At 42.7% G+C, this 23,030-nt stretch overlaps 1 protein-coding gene across 1 annotated transcript in view; it reads right to left on the bottom strand.

The window, feature by feature from the left end:
- The window catches only part of SHISA6 (shisa family member 6), a gene marked incomplete at its 5' end in the record, with an annotated part of 262,601 nt that overhangs the window by 193,273 nt on the left and 46,298 nt on the right, over positions 1-23,030 (bottom strand). The window contains one exon of the mRNA XM_026075735.1: positions 2,874-2,969. Within this exon, the coding sequence (XP_025931520.1) occupies positions 2,874-2,969 (96 nt within the window). The remainder of the gene's footprint in view (positions 1-2,873; positions 2,970-23,030) is intronic.

Raw genomic sequence — 23,030 nt, 5'->3', positions numbered from 1 at the left:
TGCCATGTCTCTCACCATGGAGACTTTCTGTGGCCTAAAGACTTTGAATTCATTCCTAGTCCATTGTGACAGACTGACAGTGCAGTCCGTTACCATGGTTTGGAGAACACACTATATAGTGATTTTATAGACTTAAATGCCAGGCAGTGATGCATTGCTCAGTGGGGTGTCATATAAGAATCATAAATCACAATCTTGCAGGAGCTTGTGGATATCAGACATGTGAATATGCTGATTTGGTATCCATGGTAGTTTGGCATGTCTCACATCTTTGTCTTCTTCCCAAAATAGATTAGCTCTCAAACATTACTCAGCACTTGGAGTCCTGCCACAGCACAAAACACAGTTGAGAAAACACCGAAAATGTGTCTCCCAGTGCAAAGAAATAATGAGATAAACTTCGTCAGCTTTGTTCAGTCTAAAAGCAGAACTCCCTTCCATGGTAGTATAACAAACAAGGCTGGACAAAACTTTTTGGCTGATGGTAGTTAAGGTGGAGACTTTGTCTCATGCACTGGATCTTGACTGGGATGAAATCTGAGCACCAAGCTGCCCAGCTACGAATCAGAATCATACCTCTTGCTGGAGCATTCTTCTCTCCTGTCTACAAGTACAATTGTGCTGCCACTTCAAATGGAACACAGGAAATCTGTCTGGTGGTGTTTACAGAAATAACAAAATGATATAGGGCACAAACCTACTGACAGAGCTCCTAGGTCACTTGTACATCCAAAGCCCTTACATACACAGCACAAATAGGCAATCCAATTATATCACAGACAAACACAAATCTATACATTTACACAAGCAAATATGGCAGTTTGCYTGTACAGTGTGCGCACACATTAACCAGTTGCATCAGTCATGGGCGGCTTGTGAGACTGTCATTAAGAATTTAAAAATTAATGACATTGTGGTACTGTTTAATTAAGATGTGAATTTATAGGTAGTTTAAAAGTAAATTCAAAGGTGAATCCATTATTTTAGCTTCATAAACAGCCAAGATACTTCACTTTCTTCCAATAATAAAAGCCTTGTATTCACTTTGGAAAGCACCACCCTATCTGGTGACTGTCATGAGAGGTGGTATATAAGCAGTCTGGACTTCTGCTTTCCATTCTCCCATCTCCTTAATGATGGGGAATGTGCTGTGTGGGATTCCCAACAAAGCCAGTGGGAGAGATATGGCCCACTAGCCCATCTGTGGAAGAAGAGAGCCCCTGTTAAAGAACAAAAGTTAAAGAAGAAAAGCAGAATTTATTTTTATCTGAGAAGGAACTGGTAAAAGYGTATCATACAGTAAACCAATTGAAGAGCAACTAAAATGTCTGAGACAAAGCAGCAGATTGTAAAGCCCTGCTCAGAGTTACCCATGTGCTCTTTGAAGGCTATCAGGACGCACCACTCTGTAGACCATGTCTCAGCTGGGGTACACATGCTATCTCACTCTTAACACATTGTTGGGCCTAATGTGATATGGCGTGACTGTAAAATCCCTTTTTAGTGGGGGCGGGGGAGAAGGAGACCTTGTGTGAAACGCCATCCACGAGTCCTTCCTTGAACCATTTTAATTCCCAGCCCGCCTGAAGGTTCATGGTGGTTTCCTCTGCTTTCCTTCCACCATTGCAGTGCCAGGTTGCAATTGCAGGGTATCGTATTACAAGTCCCACGGGTGCTGCCTCAGCCTCAGTAAACTTTATTTAAGCACACACAGACATACACAGACAATATACATATATTTTTTTCTTCTCTGACAGTTCTACAGGACCAACACTGCTTTGGATGACACTTGTGGAGAATTTGAAAAAGTGCAGAAAATGTACGAAAAAATAAGGTCTTTTAATAACTTGTGAGTCATGGTCATCCACAGAAACAACACAGGTGCATTCAACCAGGCGAGCACATGGACACATCTCCACATACAGTACATTGTGTCTATATACGTATCTCCACATACATTGTGTCTATATAAATGTACAACAGTCTTATAAGTCAGCAGGAAACAAAACCAGGTGAGTACTGGCATGGCACGTGCTTGCACTCCCAGTGATGCAACCCACTGCCAGTGCACCAGTGTGACTCGGTCAGAGTGTGGATGTGAACAGAAAGCTGTTCCAAACATATTCTCACTGTACACTATAAAAACTCACCAAATATGCAACAATGTCATAAAATGAACATTCATCTGGGGTTCTGGTGACCAGCTACTTTGAGTTAGATCTCATAGCTTTTGTGTCACCACAACTCCTGGGATATATGGTTACTTATCTAATATAGCTACATCTGTCTCTCAACATATATTATATATACAGTACATATACACAGAACATACACAGAGCAGTATATGTATATTTTTGTGTTATCGTGTTTGTACATTATATCACAGATTATATGAACACATAAAATATATGTTTTTTCAGACCTAAAAAGAAACCATTTTATAAAATATTCATAATACCCCCCCCCAAAAGCCCAGAAATCAAACAAAATAAATCCAAAAACCCACTCTTGACTTGTAACTGCCTACCCTTGGACAACATTACACTCCTTCCCCTTCCTTTTATAAGTACAGCAGCACAATGGTAGTTTGCATCCATGCACCCAGAAAAACACAAAGCAGTATAAATTGTTGAACTGCAAAGTCAAAGCGGAGTCTGGAGCCTGGCTTCCCAACTCCACTCTACCACTGTCTCCCTTGCTAGGATTTAAAAGGCTCTGCCAGTAGCATTTTACCTGCAGTGATATTTGCTAGACTAAATCTACTGACTGCAGTCCAACACTGTTATCTCATAGGACTTAGAACCCAGCTTCTGAGTTATAGCCTTTTATTTAAAACAATCTTTTTATTTAGCAAAAAATTGTTTCCACTGTACCCTTCGTGTGTCCTCTTCCTAATGTGACAAACCCGGAGGAGATGAAATTATGGAGATCTGGCCCTCCACTTCGATAAATATCCTTTCCATAGTGACCTGCCAAGAAAAAGAAAACAAAGAAGCCATTATTCAGTGTACCCATATCCTGTGCAGCCCCTCTGTGTCCTCCATATTTTGAGTACCAAGGCCCCAGCACATGGTTGTATTATTAATGGCAAGCACAGGGAATAATATAGYATAACAGCTATAGCAGCAGAAAAGCCTAATTGCTACACAGGCAGAGACTTATGAAGGAGAATAATTGCATAGTTTGATACTGCCAAGGCATGAAAAGATTCTGATAGGGGAACCATTAATGCACCAAACCAAATATACCAAGCTTGAGGGAATTTGACCATCTCTGCTTCAGATTCACATTTGCAAAGAGCAGCCCTCCCAAGGAGCTGGTATCACCTTCAAGATTAAAGAACTAAGCTGTAAATCAAAAGAGATGAAGCTTTGATTCTTTCTGATTCCAGCTGTGCCACCAACAGCATATGTGCAGCTAAAGCTCCATTGCTGGAGTTTTCATCTCAGCACAAARGCAAAGGTGCAAATCTCTCTCTTGTCCAGACAGGATCCAAGCCCCATTAACAGTATAATAACAGGCTTTCTCTTTTAGCTTTGATTTGCTCTGATCCTTGGATGGCACCCCCAGATAATTTCTAAAGTGTGACAGTGTTCTGCAGAACACATCTTAAGGAGCTTTCTCAGTTCATGTCAATACAGTAATATCAACTGATCAGGAGACATCCAGCTTTTTAAAAACGAAAGAGGCCTTCTGCCTCCCTGCTACCATGCAAAGCTCTGAAATGAGGACATAGATAATTTTTCTGATACTCTTTATCATCTCCTCCCTGTTTCATGTTGTTAATTTTTCTATTCCTTTTATTTTAGAAAGAGGCAAAGATAAGATAAGTGCTGGGGGAGGGAAGTAGTGCAGCCTCAGGGGCTGGGAATGCAACTTCTTCCTTATTTTGTCTCCATCTTCTCAGTGCCTTTCTGCACAAGTCAGTGATGCATCACTGTTCTTCTGAACAATGGTGGCAGGATATCCAGCACGGCAGATGGTACAGTGCATGGCATTCGAGCAGGAGAGCTGAGTTAGGAAGCTACTGAGAGGGCCAAGTGGACATCATGAATCCAAGTGGAAATGCAGCCTGGGGCCATGTTCTGGCTGGCTAACATTGCCTCTGACAGACACTGCAGCCCTTTACTATTTTTCAAACACTGAAGCCAAATGCATTTTGTTCTCACAAACTTTTAGGGTCTCTGGGGACAATGTGAAAAATAATATGCTCAGAGACTAAGAAACCTCATCAGTCTGCAAAGTTTTCCTCTTCCTCTTTTTTCCATTGATTCCCAGCCCGGTGCCCTGGGAGCTATTAACGATTTTGCAGGGCATTACTCATGTCACCACAGTCCACCTTGCATATGAGTGGGCTGAAGATGAGCACCCTCCCAGGGTCTATGCTGTCCCAAAATAGCCACCGTTCTACCCTGCAATGCAGCTGGACWGGCTCCAAACCACACTCACCGCTGGGGTAGGATGCCAGCAAGGAAGGCCTAACAGAGAATTTGCCATTATGTAAGCTTGCTTGAAAATCCTTGGAGGGGGCTCACATATGGCAGACAGGAGATGCCAAAGCTTCTGAAAAATGTTTATTCCTATGTAACATAAAAGGCATCCTATTCCCTTCCCTCACACATTTTTGCTGGTCAAAGTCAATAAAGTGCTCCCCATAAACTTCTCAAAACACACATAAATTACTCATACAAGTTTGGCAGTTTTAACAGCAAGACAGTTTTCTTCTTACATTTATAGCAATGCAAGGTGGTAGCAAACACCTTCAAATGTGAAGTCATCCACTCATAAAATGGCTGAGGAGAATGCTTCCAGAACAAAGGAAGAAGGATTTTCTGCTTCCACAGGAGAGAACATGGTCTCTTGCTCTCTTCTTTTTAGGTAGCACTTGCAATCCCTGGCTGCTGTGTTCCTAGGAAAGGGTGGCAGACCTTTGCCCCTAAGTCCCTGCAAGCTATTCTTGCTTCATGTGATGTTTCCTTCTATCCTGAGAAGCCTGCAGAGATAGTTTGTGCMTGCAATGCCCAATTCACACCCCCCCCTTCTGTATCACTTTTCTAAAATGTGCTACTTTTTTTTTTCCTTTCCAGTAAGCCAACCTTTGCTCATATACCATCAATTTCTATGCTTTCAGAGCCAGCTGTTCTGGTGGCTGACACTCTATCAGTGCCATAACTTTGCCTTTTAAACAAGGATAAAAGAGACACACAAATATGTGCTATTACTTCTAGCTGAAGTCAGGGTTGTCTTTCATATATCCCTTGGAGGATCGGTCTAAGTCAGAGATCAGCAAGGGGGAGTATATGAAAAGCAAAGATTTACTGGAAGATTGAAGATTGTTCATCAGTCATTTGCTCTCTGAACCTTGCTCTGCCCCTTCTCATAGTGCATAATAGTTAAATTAAGAGATTCTTGTGATAACAACCCATTAGCATTTGAACAGCAATCACATTTTCCCATGAGAAACTTGCATTTCTACAGTTCAAGCAGCAGGATTTTTATTTTTGTTTTTTTTTCCTTTTTACAGATACATTCTGGGATGCTAYGTCTGTTTGACATGGTTCTTTAATCCTGCTCACTTGTGATCATTTCTCTTGGCTTTCCAGTGTAAAAATTCTGATATACAGCTTTCACTTTTAGAAGTGCCTAGAGGGGAGCTGGTGGGCTAAGCACAGGTGCTGTTATTCAAACAGACTTTTTTATAATCTCTTCTCAACTGAAATGTTTCACACTGAAACTGAATGCTCTCCCTGTTTCTTACCTTCCATGCACATGTCCAGCAGCCTCCCTAGAGTTAAAGGAGCTCAAGTGTAAGGAGACCAGAATGCAGAAATGTGGGAGGTGCAGACAGGGCTATGCAAAAACCAGAAAACACCCCTGTTTCTCTCTCAGTTAGGGCTGTTTTCCTCCTACCTACCTTTAGTTGTGTGTGCTCTAATCTAGCTGTTTGGATTCCTTCCACAGTTGGCAGAGAGGGACTGGACCCACCAAAAGGGGATTCGGCCATGAATTCAACTGAGATGAATTACTTAGGGAGATGCCTGTCCCATGGGCTACAAAGGAGCCCATGGAACTTAATCTAGATGCTTAATTTTAACAGGCTGAAGCTAGATGTTCCCCACTGTCCTGTGGTGAGAGAGCTAAAAAATGTCCTAATTCCTTAAAAAACAACAGTGTAAATGGACTAATTTTCTATTGAAAGTGGCATTCTTTCCAAGATACTTGAGCTTTTTATTTCCAGCTGACACCCAACCAAATAAACCTTGCCATTGCAGACAGAAAGGACCTCTGTCTGAAACCCTTCAAGGTTACCTTGAGCCTTTCCTGGTTCTGGAGACTATAGCAGATTCAGGGTGGTACATACACCATTATAGGGCTGCACTATGGGGCACAAAGTGGAAGCATGAAGCTGTTGTGGAACCCCAGGTAGCTAGAAATGTGGACATCCCTCAAGAAGATCTGCTATGTAGACAGCATGAGGAAAGTTTGACTGCTACCTTATACCTGCTGTCTACAGGCACTATTGACATTGCTCATCCTCCTCCCCCACGTGAAATCACATCAGAGAAAAACTGCCTTTTTGTGTTGTATTTCCCTGGAAGCACATACAAAATGTTTCATGGGCTGTTGGGGAACTGAAACCCAGGACCTAGAGGCAGCACCTGAGGCCTAAGAGAAGTCAGATAAAACAAGAGTAGCAACAGATCTGTGTCATGACCAAGGCAAGGTAACACAGCCCAGCACATTCATGTCCTCAGGCTYCCAGCATGCTCTTTCCCTCTTTCACATCTCCTGCTCTGGGTGAAATTAGCTGCTGTCTGCCAGCTTTTCATATCCAGGTGTCCTATGTACCTACCACGTGTTAACCCTCTCTGGGGATTGCTGGTGCCCATCTAAGTTCATAACCAATGTCGTCATCTGACTGGCGTTCCAGCAAGGTAGTGGAGTGGCTAAGTCCTCTCTACGGGCCTCTGCTTCTCTGTTTGCGAAGGGGGTTACTCTGCCTGCAAAGCACTCTGTGATCGGTGAATGAAGAGTGCTGTACGACAGCCAGATTTTATTACGATTGAGTCTTACAGCACATTCTACTTCCAAAGCAAAGCAACCACCCACCTACCTGATCTCATGGCACAGAACATGCTATCTTTTAACACACAATTTCTCTAGAGATTTTACATCTTTAAGCCCTATTTCTTACAGTTAGTATAAGATTTAAAATGTTTCAGACCACTATGTCTTACTCTCTAGAACAGGCTTGCTCCTGCTCTCTCACTCTCTGTTCTTGCTTACACTCATATCTGTGTGCTGTAATGCATGCACACTTTTAGATGCACACAGGCTCACAGTTTTTTCTATTAAAAGAAATAAGCAGGAGTTCAGAAAGACTGTGTGTTACCAAAGCAAATGAAGATTAACACTTATGCTACTTATAATTTCCCAAATAAATTAAAACAAGGAGAAACATGATTTTTTTTTTCTCTTTCTCTCTTATTTTATTACAAGATACAGCAGAGGCAAAGAGTGGATGAATGCTTTGCTTGCTACACAATAAAGACATATTCTTTAGGGCATAAAGCTCAAAGAGGGAACATTTCATTACAATTGCATCCTACACAACACACATATGGAACAAACCCAGTTACAAACAGCAATTACAACACCAGCTCTGGTTTAACGGAATTATTAGAGCTGAACTAAAATGCTGTTATCCACCTTTCAGAAATGTTATTACTGAGTACTGATTACGTCACCCTGAGAAGGGCACATAGGGACTGCTGTGGACAGCCATTCAGATGATATACTCTGGAATGCTGACCTCATCCTTTTCACCAGATTTTCTTGGGGGGGAGGAGGGGGGTAGGAAAAAGGAAAAAAAAAGAAAAAAAACCTACACTCAGAGAAGTCCCAGCATCCAAACAACTCAGCACAAACATCATTCTCAGACAGATCTTAGAGGAACAAAATGTCATTTTTAGGGGGAAAAACTCACAGACCACCTGTCTCTGAGGCTGCTCATTTCTGCTGGAATGATTCTTTTAGAGCTATTTTACACATATCAGCAAATTGAGACAAAGGATGTGAAATGCCAGAATGATTCTTAGGTGTTTGTTGAGCACACAGAAGAATGCTCAGCATTCCTCTGGAACTGAGTGACAAACTCTGTTTATCCTGTCAATCAACCATAATCATCTTTAAATGCGAGGAAAGACACAGCTCCCAGGTCCAAAAGCAAAAATTCTCAGGGCTGGAGCAGGGCTGATGAGCAGCATGGGGAGCCAGGAAAATAGCTCTTACCGCCAATCATCAAGAATCTTTTCAATTTGAGGAAAGTGCCTGCAGTAACTGGGTGGCATTAAACGTGGCTGTGGGCTGCAAGCTACACCTGCAGGAACTTTTTTTAGTCAGGTCAAGCATCTTGATATTTTACCACAGCATGGGGTATAGATTAACAGAGAAATGATAAGAACGTGCACCCAAGGGATGTCATAGAAACATTACCATTTTCTTAAAAAACAAACAAACAAACTAAAGCCAGCTGGCATCTCTCACAATTGTGATAAGAAAGGCACAGTTAAGACCATCACATGTGTTTTTCTGGTTTAATACTGTAGTTCTAGGATCCATATGTCTGTCCTGTGCATATAAATCTAGGAACAAAGCAAACAGGAAGAATTCAAGTTCTAGTTAAAGTGAACTGTCAACTTTGTGTAGCCATAGCCTGGACAAGACATAGTCCTAATCAGTACTGGGAACAATAGAGTCTTCTATGTCCTACAGGTATCCTTACCCTAAATCACAGGGGTGCGTTAATGAGAGATGAGTTGCACCCTACCTGTCCTAAGAATGTGATAACCTGTCCATAATTTCACTCTTGTTCAAAATAACTCCCTCCTCTTTCTTCTCCTTCCTTTTCCTCATGCTAAGTCTCTGTCACATCTTTCCCCTACCTGCTTCATCCCTCTTGTTCTCCATCACATGTGACTGCTGGCCACAAAGACTCTGATTAAACTACAGTCCTCAATCCCCATGTGGCCATCTGGCAACAGACTGGGCTAAACAGATTGCATAGGATGGCTTTGTCCATCTCCTTGCCTGGCTTGTTGTTCATGGCACAGCAGGAATAGTCTTCTAGGTCAGGGTCTCCATGAGCCCTGAAGTTTCCCAAGGCTTTTGCAATTTTGTCTGAAAGAGAAGGAGGTGCCTCACCCAAAGAGACAAAGCTAAGCCCTATCCGTAGTGTGCTGGGCAGTCTTGTGCCTACTGGGGCTGGCCTGACTAGCTGACATGGGCTCCAGCAAAGGAAATGGCTCTTGCAGTGAGGTGTCGTAGAACTGAGCGCCCAGTGCATCAGAAAACTTAGCCCAGGGTCCATCCCAAGCCAAGGGGGAACTTTGGGTTCAAAACGGAACCTGAAATCAGAGGATCATCCAGTTCTGCCAGTTCTGAAAATACCACATTCATGAAACTGACTTGAAAATCAGGAAATTCTTATCTTTCCTTTTGATTTTTTTTCAGTGTGACTTCTGGCTTATGAGCTTTCAGAGTGCATCTGCATCACATTTTCTAGCCTTCTTTACAACGAAGAACAGTAAAAGCTTGCTATTCACAACTGAATGCTGAAGCTCTCAAGTAAAATTATTGGCCAGAAATTGGGCTTTATGGAAAATGACGCACATTGGAAGACTTCCCACAACATCACAACAATGGGGAACAGTTCTCAGGCACTGGCTTTGTGTCAGTCCAAACTAGCAGTCGTGCCAAAAATATGCCCACGTACTACACAGCAGACCAAGTCAAATCCAGTGCCATGAACTGCATGAGTCCAGGTTGTGTTCATGTATCTTTCTGGCATTGGAAAAGATGTAGAAAGCGGAGCTGAAAGCTCTACTTGATTTTCTGATAAGTGACCAAAGTAACATCTCCTTTTGCAAATTGTTTACTCTGTTAAATACAGCAGTTATTCTTGATTTTGCAGACCCCTGGAAGCTGTACCAAGCTGTAAGAGGTTTCAGAAAATATCACTTTTTGCTATTCTGTTAACTTAAACAATGAATATCTGTGAAAGCAAAATACAGCACTGCAGTGCTGGAGGGTCTTACTGGCAACATGAACTGGAGATGACAGAAATACAGCGATGAACTTATATTCTGCTGAAATGACTAAATAAAACACTAAGAAAGAGGATTAAATGGGTAGAAAAATAAAATAAGGCACCTCTCTGAGGATTCAAATACACTTAGAGGTGATCAGAAAAACCTACTGAAGTTCCTGGTTTCTGCAGGAAACAGGTCTACTCCCCACAGTCTGTTTTTCATCAACAAATCATGCCTTTGGCATCTAGTATACATGGGCACATCTTGAAGTGTGCTCTGAAACTGCATAAAGAGCAAACATTTAAGCCCCTAGGAACGAAGAAGGGACACTCCTTCCTTCTACAGCATGGCAGAGGGAAGAGACAGTGGATATGCCCCTTTATGCAATCAGGGATTAGGGCTCACCCAAACAACTGGCTTCCTGGGTGATTGAACCTTCCCTGACTCCCATTCCCTTTGCTGAAGCTGCTCCACTTTGCATAAAAAGAAAGAAGAAGCCTAAGACCAGAGAGAGGAGGGAAAAAGGACCCTGATTCTTCTGTCCTGAGAAAGTGAGGGCCCTTCTCCATCATGTGTGCAATTTACAGAAATGCCATTGTGTAAAATGCAGTGAAAGCGCAAGTAAATCAAGACTGACTAATATCTCTATACAAAACACATCTGGTTGTGATCCTCGCCAGGTGAGCACAAGAAAACCACTAGCAAACCTATAAGCAACCATACGGGCCTGGAGCTCCCGTTCAGAGGAGTCTCAGATACTTAACAGCCTAGTGTGACTGAAAATCAGTTGTTTCCACTGGTATCAGGGAGACCTGTCCAGTTGCACCCCTGTGCTTGCAGCAGTGATGTTATGGCATCTGCACTGCACCTGGCTAATATCAGATTAGACATGAACACAGAGCAGAAGTCATGATCGGCTTCCAAAGAGATGCTTTAGGGCAGCCATGCATCAAGGGGAACCTTGCAGCTCGAGCTGTCAAAAACATAATGACAAATCAGCCCTTAATCTTTCTTCTGTCCTTAAGCACACTCTATAATTGTACAGCCAGTGATATAGAAACGGCTTGAGTTTTGTATGACTCAGGAGAGTGAGAAAAACTTTTTTTCTGTTCTTGCCAGGCCATGAATCAGTTCACTTATCCCTAGTACTCACATATTCATACTTACCACATAATACCCTCTTAGGGAAACATAATAGAGATTGAGGACTGTTTTATCAGTCTACTGAAATCCATAGCAAGGAAACAATTACGGCAGGTTGATTTAAACTATTCCATACCGAGAATATCAGTCATGATTAAACACCCTAGGTTTTTACAGTAATGTGTATATGGCTTTATCTACCTAAGTGCTCAGCTAGCGTGCTCACCCAGCTCACAGAAGAAGCAGGTTTAATTTCCTTCTCTACAAAAGAGAACCTGAGGCCTTGTCTCTTCCTTCCTGCAGAGCACCTGAACTCCAGACTACAGCTTTTCTGTTCCCTACCAGGTGGGACTTTCCAGTCTTCTTCCCCCATCCTTTTTCCATGTTGCACCAATAAATGAGGGATTGAGTGTGGACACCAACACTGGCTATGATGATCATCCTCTCCAGAGGTGATAAAGCTGTGTCTGCAATAGGTGCTGAGCTCTAATGGCTGAATTTAGGTCCAGTAGACAGTAATCCTGAATCACAGCATTTCACCAACTGCTGACAATAAATGGTGAGCGTGCTTTTCCCCAGATCCCTTCATGCTGGCAGGTCTGTGTTGGTCTGTGAGTCAGGGGAATTTGGTGGTATCCAGAAGTATCCATTCATACTTAAACCCAGTCCCATTTGAGAAAGAATCACATATTTCTCAGGCTTCAATACATGAAYCTATGCTGGTCTGTTGGGAGATTACTAGTCTTTGGCAATCCTCCCCGTTTCCACGTACTTTACAGCAGTAAAAAAGAAAATAAAAAATCAACAGTTCTCTGGCAGAAATCTCCAGGGAGCAATTTCAGGCATGTGACAGAACAGAAGGTGGGAAACGCATCATCAAATGAACCATTGGTTCCATTGCGTTTCCTTAGCATCACAGAACAGATCAGTGGCTGGTGTAAATGCCATGGCTCTGCTAGCTTACAAGGATCTGCCCTTCAGTGTTGGTGCTGTTGTAGCCCAATAAATACGATTTTTATCATTACCAGTGAAAGGCCCCAGGCTTTGTACTGACCTRACACCATGGGGTCTCAGGGCTGGTCTGGGCTTGCTTGGGCCTGAGCTGGTTTTAGCTTGTTTTAGCTGTGCTAGCAATGCAGTGACTATCACCCACCCTGGACTAGCTCAGCCCTGGAACCACCATCTGTGGTAAAGTCCTGACAAAACCGGACAATCCCTGGTAACAAACAACAGCCCTTGGTGTAACTGTTAGGGCTGGGAAAGGCTGCTGGGCATCTGGCAAGCTTTAGCTGGGAGCTAATAAGAACGAAGCAGGCTGTGAAAGGAAACATAAAAATAACTCCAAGTGGATCCAAGCCCGAGAAGGAATAAACTGTCCAACTGGAGGAAAGACTCAGGGTGCTGACGGCTTCTTGTAACCACCTCCAGGCCCCTCTCCAATTCCTCCTGGGGAAGACTAGCACCAATGACCTGACTGAGACATGGGAAGGGTGAGCACAACACCAGAGACCTGGGGTGAGCAACTTTTGTATATCCATTTTAAACATATAGATGACACTAGCCTGTATTACTCTGGACTATTGGTGCTAGTATTGTTGTAATCAGTCTAATAATAACTGTTTGTTGTATTTTGATTAGAATGTTAAAACATTAATTAGGCTGACAATAAATCTTCAGCTCCACATACAAGGTGCGTTCCCTTTGGCCATAAAAAGATCTTGAGTATAACACTGTATCCATGAGGTATGGTCATAAATCTGTTACCTTTCTCTCAGTACTAATTCCCAGATCAGCATGGAAGAAATTCAGAAGTTTCCAGTCAGACAAAATGCCAGCTTAGATCTACAGAAAATTATTTGGTTGACACATTTACAGAAACCACTGTAATTAATTATAAATATCTCTGCTGCTTTCCCCATAACAGTGTCAAATTCCATAGCAGACTAGTTCTCCCYGGTAGTACTGAGCAAGAAAGGGCTGACCTCATAAGCCTTAGCCCCATGCAATTTTCTGCTGGTAACACATCACTGTACTTCACTGTCTGCTCATACTTTGCTGTTTGTTTTCACCTCTCTTTATTGCTGAAGTGGAGTAAACTCAGCACAGGAGCAAAATATGCTTTCTTAAGCACAACTTGGATTTCTTGTTTGCTGTCACAGTTACAATTGCTGCGGTTAGTTTGATTTGTCTCTTCTCCATATGAGGTGGGTTTTGCTTGCCTTATTTGTGGTCAAAGCTATGTTGGWTTTTAGTCTGTTTGTTCAGTACTGTGTACTGAAGCTATACCTTCAAGCCTCTCACAATAGATCTCTGTTGTTAAGAAGTCTTAGTTCCACTGAATACATCTTATACTCTGCCTTTAATTAAGGTAACCAACAGAGGTGGTAGAGCTGCTACAGTTAACCCCAGGTGATCTTAGATAACTCCAGGCAAACCAGGATACCTCAAGTGACCTGGGTGCTGGAGTTAATCATGACTCGGACATTTTTGCTCTGTCAAGAGAACGGGCTGACCTCTATTTCCTGAAGACAGGTCCCATGAAGTGGGAATTCATATAGAAAATAGAAATAATGGAGGATCAATGACAACACGCGCATGCATCATTGAACCCACACATGCGTTTGGGGATCTTAGGTCTCCACCACTTCACTGATGACCACACCTTGATAGGTATCTTTGGAAATCTAATAGGTAGACAGGTTTTCAACCAAAGAATTGTGACAGAGAAAATCAATCACACTAACAAACTGAGGTGTCACACTGAAGGAGCCCTTCATTTAAAAACTACAGCCAGGTTTCCCTCTCTCCCGGATTCAGTCTCCAGTTGGATATCTGCTGTTGAGGTTGCCATACTTCTTTTGAATATACACAGGGTATTCCAGGCACAGTAAACATAAACAAGTCATTATAGTCTCTGTGGCTCAGTTTCACTTCAGCACATCTTTCTGATCTTCTTCTGATACAGGGCAGGATTCATGACATCAGTGAACATGGGCTCAAAGTGAGGCTTGTGCCTATGTGCCCTTCTGATTCAGCGTTGTATTCTGTCCTGGGGCCACTGGTCCTGTATTATTAAGATTACCTGGAGTTTATATAACTTGCTCTTTATGTTCCTTATCTAGAGGGTTTTGGCCTGCAGTCAGTAGCCAGTGTAGGAATATGACAGAGCTGCAGTTCTTATGATATAGATGTTTTTTCCCATTTTAGCCTGGAGATTACAGTGGATATCTAACCTTCTATTCACAGTTATGCAGTCACCTCCTTTCCTGTTTTCTGTAGGAAAGCTCTTTCCTTTTTCTGCAGGCACCTCTTTCCTGAACCACAATTTTACAACCTTCCTATGGAAACAGCAGCAATTACTTACATGGAAAAATAACCTGAGGGAAGTGCTGATGCTTTTCCAATTTTCTGTAATGTGATTTAACAAGTGGGAACAGCAGGAAAGAGTTAATACCTTGTGACAACAAATGCTCAGAAAATTACGTTAAGAACCTATACACTAGAGAAACATACTTCTGCAAAGGAGATGAGTATGCTGTTACCAAATTACAGTGCAAATGGAAAGCCTCCAGAAGATAAGAGAGATAAAATGAACTTTGAATCAACCTGCACTTTTAGCCTTGAATGGGGATTTTGCATTGCATGGGCATCTGAAACTTTGGATATTCTCTGCAGTGTTGTAACATATCTTGAGATAAATAAGTGAAACTGGATTTATGCCTGTAAGTTTAACTGATTTTAAGTGTGAATATTAATTCCAGGAATGTTCAAAATGTACAATTTACATTGCATTTACAGTAATCTTCTTGAATGAAGAAGCTAAAAACCTTCAGATACAGTTCCCAAATGCATTTGATTTATGAGGTTACTTCTCAACAATCAAAAATTTTTGGAAATACATTACCCATGTGTACATCGACAATGCAGAACACCAGTTTTCCAGTGACTTACAGGGGAAAAGGGTGATGATGCCTCAGTTTTCCTTCTGGGTAAGGCAGTGAAATGAAATGTACCTAGTGTTCTCTCAGTTAACTCTGAACAGCTGAAACCTTAAAGCATATTTTCTCAGGAAATCTCTAGGAGACAGTGGATAAAAGGAGAGGAAATACCTGTAAATATGTCTTAGCCTTAGTGATTTTCTGAAGGGCTGGGTACTATCAGGAGGAAAGAAAAGAGCTTTCTTGTTGTAGAGGGTAAAATAAAATCACAAGTTTGATATTAAAGGATGAGAATTTGCTAAAAAAAAATACATTTGTTGTTGGTTAAGATGGAAGGAAGCATTAATCTGAAGGATGCAATAGCATACAAGCATACAAGTTACTAACGAACAAGTTACTAACGAACCTCAGTGGAAGCGGAATTGAAGAGAATTTATGAGGGAAGAAAATGAGGTTGACCAAACAGCATGACTGATGAAGCACTCCATCTTTCCCAAGTAGGTGGGAAGACCAGGATGGTTTCAGCTGCTCTCTGCTCATATGCTGAGCCAGTGAGAAGGCAGGCTACGAATTCTCAAGTGCTAGGGCATAGGTCTGCCTAGCATGTGAATATGCGTGTAGACTCTCTCTCAAAGATGTTCAGCTCTCTGAGCTCCATCCTTTCTTCTCATTTGGAATACTAGACCTGGTTATGTCACTACTATTAAGCAGTTCTCATATATTTAAGAATGATCCTTAATCTGTTCATGTCCATTCAGGATATTGCTGTAGAGAGATCAAATCTTGGTTTGTCCTGGATCTTTTCTAAATTCAGTCACTCTTTTAAAGCTGTGGAGAAAAACTGCCTGGGTAAAAGTAGAGTGGCAAATTAGAGAGTTTGCATTATATGCAAGCAGGAAAGCAAGTTCCTTTAGACTTCTGGCCTAATAAGGTTCTGTCATGAAACTCTTCTATTACTGTTTCCTTTTCTTTATGACAGAAGGAGAGCAAACCAGAGTATTCAATACTGGAATCATTAGTAGTTGCCTGTTTATTAATCTCTCCACTGCTGGTTCTCACGACTCCTGCTGTGCTACTGTCATCAGTAATGTTCCACCGAAATCACAGAACCACGGGTACATTCAGCTGCACAGCASAGGTCCACTTGGACCTGTCTCGAGCATTCGGCAGTGCATCCAGGGCTTCCCATTTCAGACAGAAGTGGAAAGTTCATAAGCTCAGCAGGTGCATGCCACCAGGGGAGATGGGGAGAAGCAAATGTTTGGTAGAACTGCAGGCACATTACAACTGGACATTCTTGCCATTAATAAGGGCAGGACACATTAGACTGTTTTTGTTTTTGAAACCTTTTCTTTTTGCTGAATTAACAAGCACTGTTTAAACAGTTTGACTACCCTGAAAGCTCCCCCTTATGTCTCTTGGATTTTTGTTTCCTCTACTTGGTCCTAAATCACATGGAGATAGTACTTTGTTACTCAAGAGCRTCTAGAGGTTGTAGATACATTATCTTTGTGCTGGTGCTCTCTGTGCTGGATCAGGACCCTGGGACATGTGCAGCTATCCATGTGGAGTGCTTGTCCCTTAGTTTCTAACACAATCTGTATGCTTGTTTTATTATGTTAGATGAGGCTGTGTTGACTATTTCCCAAGACTGTAGATTCCTAGAAGTAGCTGTAAGTTGCACTGGTGCTGTATGTTTACTTGTTTAAATGCTTCTAAAGAGTGCTTTCTGGGTATCTGATCTGGTTTTATATGATAATTCCAGTGCTTACTCATAAAGATCTCCATAGCTAGGAGGAATGTTGCTAAATACTGCTATGTAGAGCTCCACATTCAAGTAACAYCTATTTTTATTGGGTTAGATATGCAGAGATATGACAGGAAGACATTCCCAAAATATTGTGAAGCAATCTGACGGCACAGCTTGCACAGTTGTTAATGAGAGACACAAGGCCACCAATTCCCTGTGTTGTTCTTTGAAATTGTGCCCTGGAGTGCCTTTTAGCATGGGTTGCTCCAAGCCTAATCCACTTTCCAGTGATGCTGTGACTCTGAATACTGTATACAATCTCTGGAACTGAGCAGCTGCTCAGGAAGTGAACAGCATCATAACCAGCCGGGCTATGTTTCTTCTGTTAGAGATCTGCTAATCTAATTTGGAGAGAGCCTAATATTCCCCTTCTAATTAATTTGTTCTGTTCGCCTGCGACTGAACTGGCTTTTGTTCTTTGGGAGCTCCTCAAAAATTAGATGCAATACCTGATGGAATTTAATTATATAGGCTGGGAGAAAGTGATTAAGGGCACAGGGAGGGCTGATCACACTGCACACATCTTCAAGGATATTAGCAGAAGGGAAGGTAGAGGCTGTTTTTTGCAGTTCGAGAGAGAATACTAAAAAGTGATTGTCACCAGTAGGAACTTTAAGGTTAGAGATAAACATTCTTTGATATCCAAATGCCTTTGGAAGGGTCAGATGTGTATTATTAGAGCTGCTCAGATCTGTTTTAGATACCATTCTAGCAAAATTAGGTCTTCATGTCACCCTTAGCCTTGTGCAGCAGATCTTGATTCTGATGCTCTTCTACCCTCTTGGGAGTTCTGTGTTTCCACAATGGGGGTGGCAGAACACAAGAGAATGATCCCCCAAGGTGCTGAACACAAAGATGTTTGCTCCTGATCTCTGCTAGGGCTGCCTTGACCTAGAGTTTGGGAAGCCCTAGGCCCAGTGGGAGAACTGAGTTACCTGAGGCGCTAAACATCAAGGGGATTCAAGAGTGGAGGCTCTTAGGTCAAACTGCCACAGCTATTCTACAAAATAACYGGAAATGGAAGAAAATTGGGTCAGAGCATTTTGTCTTAAACAAACTTGTTAAAGCATTTGTAGTTAAGAGCCTGCCACATCCCAGGAAAGGTCTTTTTAGTGGTGCCCAGTGACCGGACAAGAGGCAATGGGCACAAACTGAAATACAGGAAGTTCCATCTGAATCCAAGGAAAAACTTTTTTACTGTGAGGGTGACTGAGCACTAAAACAGGTTGCCCAGAGAGGTTGTGGAGTCTCCATCCTCAGAGATAATCAAAAGCTGTTTGGACAGGCTCCTGGGCAGCCTGCTGTAGGTGATCCCGCTTGAGCAGGAGCAGTGGACTAAATGATCTCTAAAGGTGCCTTCCAACCTCAACCATTCTGTGCTTCTATAATTCCATGATTCTTTTTAGATTCAACATGCCAAGCCTTGTTCTACTTAGGAAACCCTTAAAACATCCTTACTTGGGAATTCAATAGCAAGAGGTCAGGGGAAGCAGTGCAGAGGTTGTCCTTGTTTTCAGCTCTTGCTCTGGTGCCACAGGAGACACCAGCTGCAGGGTCAGTGACAAGGAGTCTCCTGAGACTATGCTGTGTGCTTTGAGACCCCATCTGCCATGGCGGAGCACCTTGCTCTGTTTAACAATCATTAGCAGTAACTAGATGAGAGGAACTCCTGTGTTAATGAGCCACTGAAGGCAGTGGGCATAGACAGAGGACATCCCTGATGAGCGTGGACCCCCTGAGCAGAACATCAGCATTTCACTGCATGCAGCAAATGTGTTCCTGACTCAGTGATTTGTCTCACAACTATCAGCTCAACCACTGAGTCAAACACTCTCTGATTGTGATAACATTTTCCTGAGCAGAGAGCTGATGGGGGTCACTCAGAGCACATCCCACTGTTAACCAGAGGCCTGTCTCCCAAGGACACCTTTGAGTTAGCATTAAACTATCACTCTCTGCTCCCATGAGCAGTGGAGCTGTGGCAGACCAGATTTCCACTGCTGCATTCCCATATCAGCCTTCTGGCGCTCTATGCCGCTGCAACTGGACTGCTACTGGCATCCCAAACAGCTGGGACACAGCAAGAGGTGCTGCAGTCCTCCTTCTGAATTGAAATACAGACAAGCACAGGCATACCCAAGCCTGGATGCTCCCACACAAATATCATCTAGCCAACAAAGAGGACAAAGCTACCCCATCTGCTGAGCTAATTGAGCATAGCCACATGGTCCAGGAGATCCTGTAGTAACTGTTCTCAGATTTGTACAAGAGAATGAGAGGCTGCTATGAAAACAGCCGTGAATACGATGTGCTTCACAGCTCACCCACTATCTATGCAGAGGGTTGCTTTGCAGCCAGCTGGTGGTACCCAGACGGTGTGCATAGGCGGGTGTGCTCTTGCTATTCTGCCCACTGATGCACCAATAGCAGACTATTGGATCTGCTCAGAAACAATGAGCTCTTCGGATTGGGAGTCTGGCTGCACTTGGTGCTACTGCACAGCCTGGTTCTGCCAGCTTGGGGGATGACAAAAGTGAGTCCTTCCAGAGCTCGAGAGCATGATGACATGTTCTCTGACAGCTTAATCCTATATGAATATCATGATAAGAAACTAGAAATTAAGTCAGACATAATTTTGTGAAGTAAGTCTTTCAACACATTTGGGTCCCAGATCTCTCCCAGTCAACTGCAGCTGTGTATGAGCTAATGGACTGCACATTGAACAGTGATTCCTAGTTACAGAGCAGGAATGACAGAATTGGGCACCAATTTCCTGCTAGCAAAATGTGTCCTATACTGTTTTTCACTCTGCAGTCTATCCCTGGTTCATCGGTTTTCAAACTCTTTAGCTGGTATGGAAATATTTTCTGATTTTACTTCCCAGTGTGCATCATTTTGGCCTTTACCAATACTTTCTAAGGGTTCTAGCTGTACACGCAAGCTTTCAATATAACGAATTTGCTCTCTAGGGAGGGAGGTGGGAAGGATGGAGAATGTGGCAAATTGGGAAGCTTGAAAAGAGAAAGCCCTGAGTGGGTCTGAGGATGAAAGAGATCAAACATTGAGTTAAAGAGCTAGATTTGGCAATGATGTGTAATGGTGCATTAAACTGTCTGGCCTGCATGGTACATTCATTTTGCTGCTTCCCAAGCGTTTTTGCTAGTTTCACAGTTTTATGGCTGCAGAATAGCCAAACTGTTGACCAGTCATACTGTTGACTAGTACATGACACCTCTGACATGGCTCTGACAGTAGTGATGATAATGACCAAGAACGATCTCTTGTGATCAAGTAGTCCACCAGAATGCTTGTGCCTGGCCTATTCTGTTGAACATCTTTTAGAAAGGTGAGTTATACTGGGTATGTAGTGAAATAGAGGAACCAGCTATGGAAGGACAAGAAATTTAGACTTCAGTTTGTTCTGGGAAATTTCTCACTGCATGTTTTAGGAGAATAACACAGATTTATCAGGTGGCCTATGGGAATATGTGTCCCCTCTCTAGTCTCCATTGCTGTTGTTTCTACCCAGTGCAATACAGTGGCTTTTCTGTTCTCCTCCAACCCACACACCAAATGCAATTACGCCCAATTTTACAGCTATCTGCAGCTGGAACTTGGATTCCCAAGGCAGGAGAAAAGCACAGTGCAGCAAGGCAGCCTATTTGGAGAGGAGCACAGCTCCTTCCATAAGAGGAATAGGGACAAAGACAAACCCCAATACACAGTGATGTGCAGTTGCATCCAGACTCTGTCATCTCAAGTCAACATTCCCTCTGTGTTCAGATAAGTGGTAACATGAGCAAAATAAAACACAAGGTGTTTGGAAACTTAATTCTCTGCCTCTAGATACTGAATGTGTGTGAACTGTGCCTGTATGTGCTTGACCCACAAAACACAGGAGGAAGGGACCAGAAGACAGCAAAAAGACCTAGCTCCTTATTTCAGCACAAACATTTATCTTCAGAGATCTCAGACAAAGCTGGATGGACTCTAGGGTTGAATTTGCACAAATATATGTTGCCTGAACATTACAAAGAAAATAAGAGATTCTGTCAGGCCAATCAAACATTTCACTTTGTTTTTCAATTATTTTTGTACTTTTTTTTTTTCAATTGAGAGTTTGTTGAAGTCACAGCTTGTTTTGCACAAGAAACCTTGTCTTTTTCATCTGGAGAATGTCAACCTTAAATGCAGAGTGTTGAAAAGAAAACCCAGAAACGACTACATGTGGAGAAATATAACAAAATTATCTTTTGCTCCTAGAAAGATTGCCATCCCCTGGTATAACCCAAAGGGCAGCAGACTGCACAGACATGTTGCAGTGCTCTACAGCTGGGATTCAGCGTGTGCAGCAACCCTAAAATACTAAGGAAAAGTTCCCCTGGGGTCCCAGAGCATCCTGATATTTAATGATAACCAAAGAATTGAGAAGAATAGAAGACCTTTTTTTTGTAACTTTTAACCACTGCACATGGACATGATCCTCCAGTGGGGACAGATTACCTTCCATCTTCACTGGGGGGTTTTACACCATTCTGTAAAGGAAAAGCTGGCCATTGTCAGAGTCAAAACATGAGACTGGTGTGCGGGTCTGAGAAGCCTGGCAGTGCTAATGCTCCCATGGTACTTGGGGAACTGAGATCAGGAAACCTGAATTTGGTATTTAGCTCTGTCACAGATTTCTCAGAAGAATTTTGTGACAGTACAGGTGGCTCAGAAAGGAAGATTATCAGATATACCATACATCAGATCCTTGCAGTTCACAGTTGAAGGGAAATAGGGCAATGCTCTAACTACTGTACAAGTGGTGGCAATTATGTACTGAGCTGTGGTTACAGAAAATTCACCTGCTCACACCCATGACATGGCAGAGGTGGAGGACCACTGCCTCCTGTGCTATCTCTAAAAGGCTGCAGTGCTATAAATTCAAGGCAATGGCTAATAGGAATCACAAGCTGCACACTGYAGGAGATCCCAAATCCCCCACACTCCCTAGTGGGAGCTTTTGTGTTGCTGAATTGCTTAAATTTGTGTCTCTTGATTTCTGAATGTTAATTGGAAAATAAGAAGGATATGGAAGTGGGTAATCCAGGCCTTAATATGCAAATGCTACTCCGCCTAAAGTGAAGGAGAGATCAGGGTTGGAACCTGGCTTTCACATACTAGGGAACAATCAGTGTTTTCTAGGATCAGGCCCCGTAATATTGATGTGCAATTGGTGCAAATCATTGATCAGCCCCCAAAGCATGAAATAATTAGACTCTAGGTATGTCATCAACATCACAACAGTAGCATCTTAAAAGCAAATAAACAACAGAGATCTGTGGGCAGCTTCTTTCCCTGCACTGCTGCATCCACTGCAACACGCTGTGCAGCGACTGCTCCACCCCAGCATGCTCTCCACCCCTGCTACTGCAGGAGGAAGGAAACGAGTCCTGGGGGAGCCTTAGTCCTTTAATGAAAATCAGTCAGTAACAAAGCGTACTGTTCAGACACACTAATGAAAAAAATGTTCCCTTCCAGCTACAAGGATTCTTGTACTCCTTGGACATGCTGCTTTCAAGAATCAGTTAATCTCAAGCTAGGCAATGAACCCTCAACAACATGGCCCCAATGAGGCATGCTGAATGCAGATGGAGAGGTGATATATTGGTGCTGGGGGTATTACCCCCATGTCATTTTTCTTAGGCTCAAAGATTAATGGGAATCATATTGTCGTTCTCTCCCTCTTGCCTGTACTGAAACTTAATACTTATATTCTGTTCTGTCCTGCCTTCTCCCATTCCTCTTTCCTCAGTTTAAGGCCTAGATCATCCGAAATGTCAGTAGACCAAACAACAGATCTGGGCAGCTCCCACCTCACTTAATATGACATATAGCCATAGAGGAGAAGGGAAGACAGAAAGGAGGGCTTGGAGAGATATAGGAGGAAAGGAAAGGAACATGAGGAGGAAGAAAGAGGGAGAAGAGATAGAGGCAGGAAAGAGAAAGAGATGGGTATAATTTAGCCAAACCCTGCTAAACAGCAGGAACAGACTTGTCCACTCA

This window comes from Apteryx rowi, unplaced genomic scaffold (assembly GCF_003343035.1).
Source record: "Apteryx rowi isolate R43461 unplaced genomic scaffold, aptRow1 scaffold_41, whole genome shotgun sequence".
Taxonomy (NCBI): domain Eukaryota; kingdom Metazoa; phylum Chordata; class Aves; order Apterygiformes; family Apterygidae; genus Apteryx; species Apteryx rowi.
Note: the sequence above shows the minus strand (reverse complement) of the source record. Positions and strands in the feature narration are given on the sequence as shown.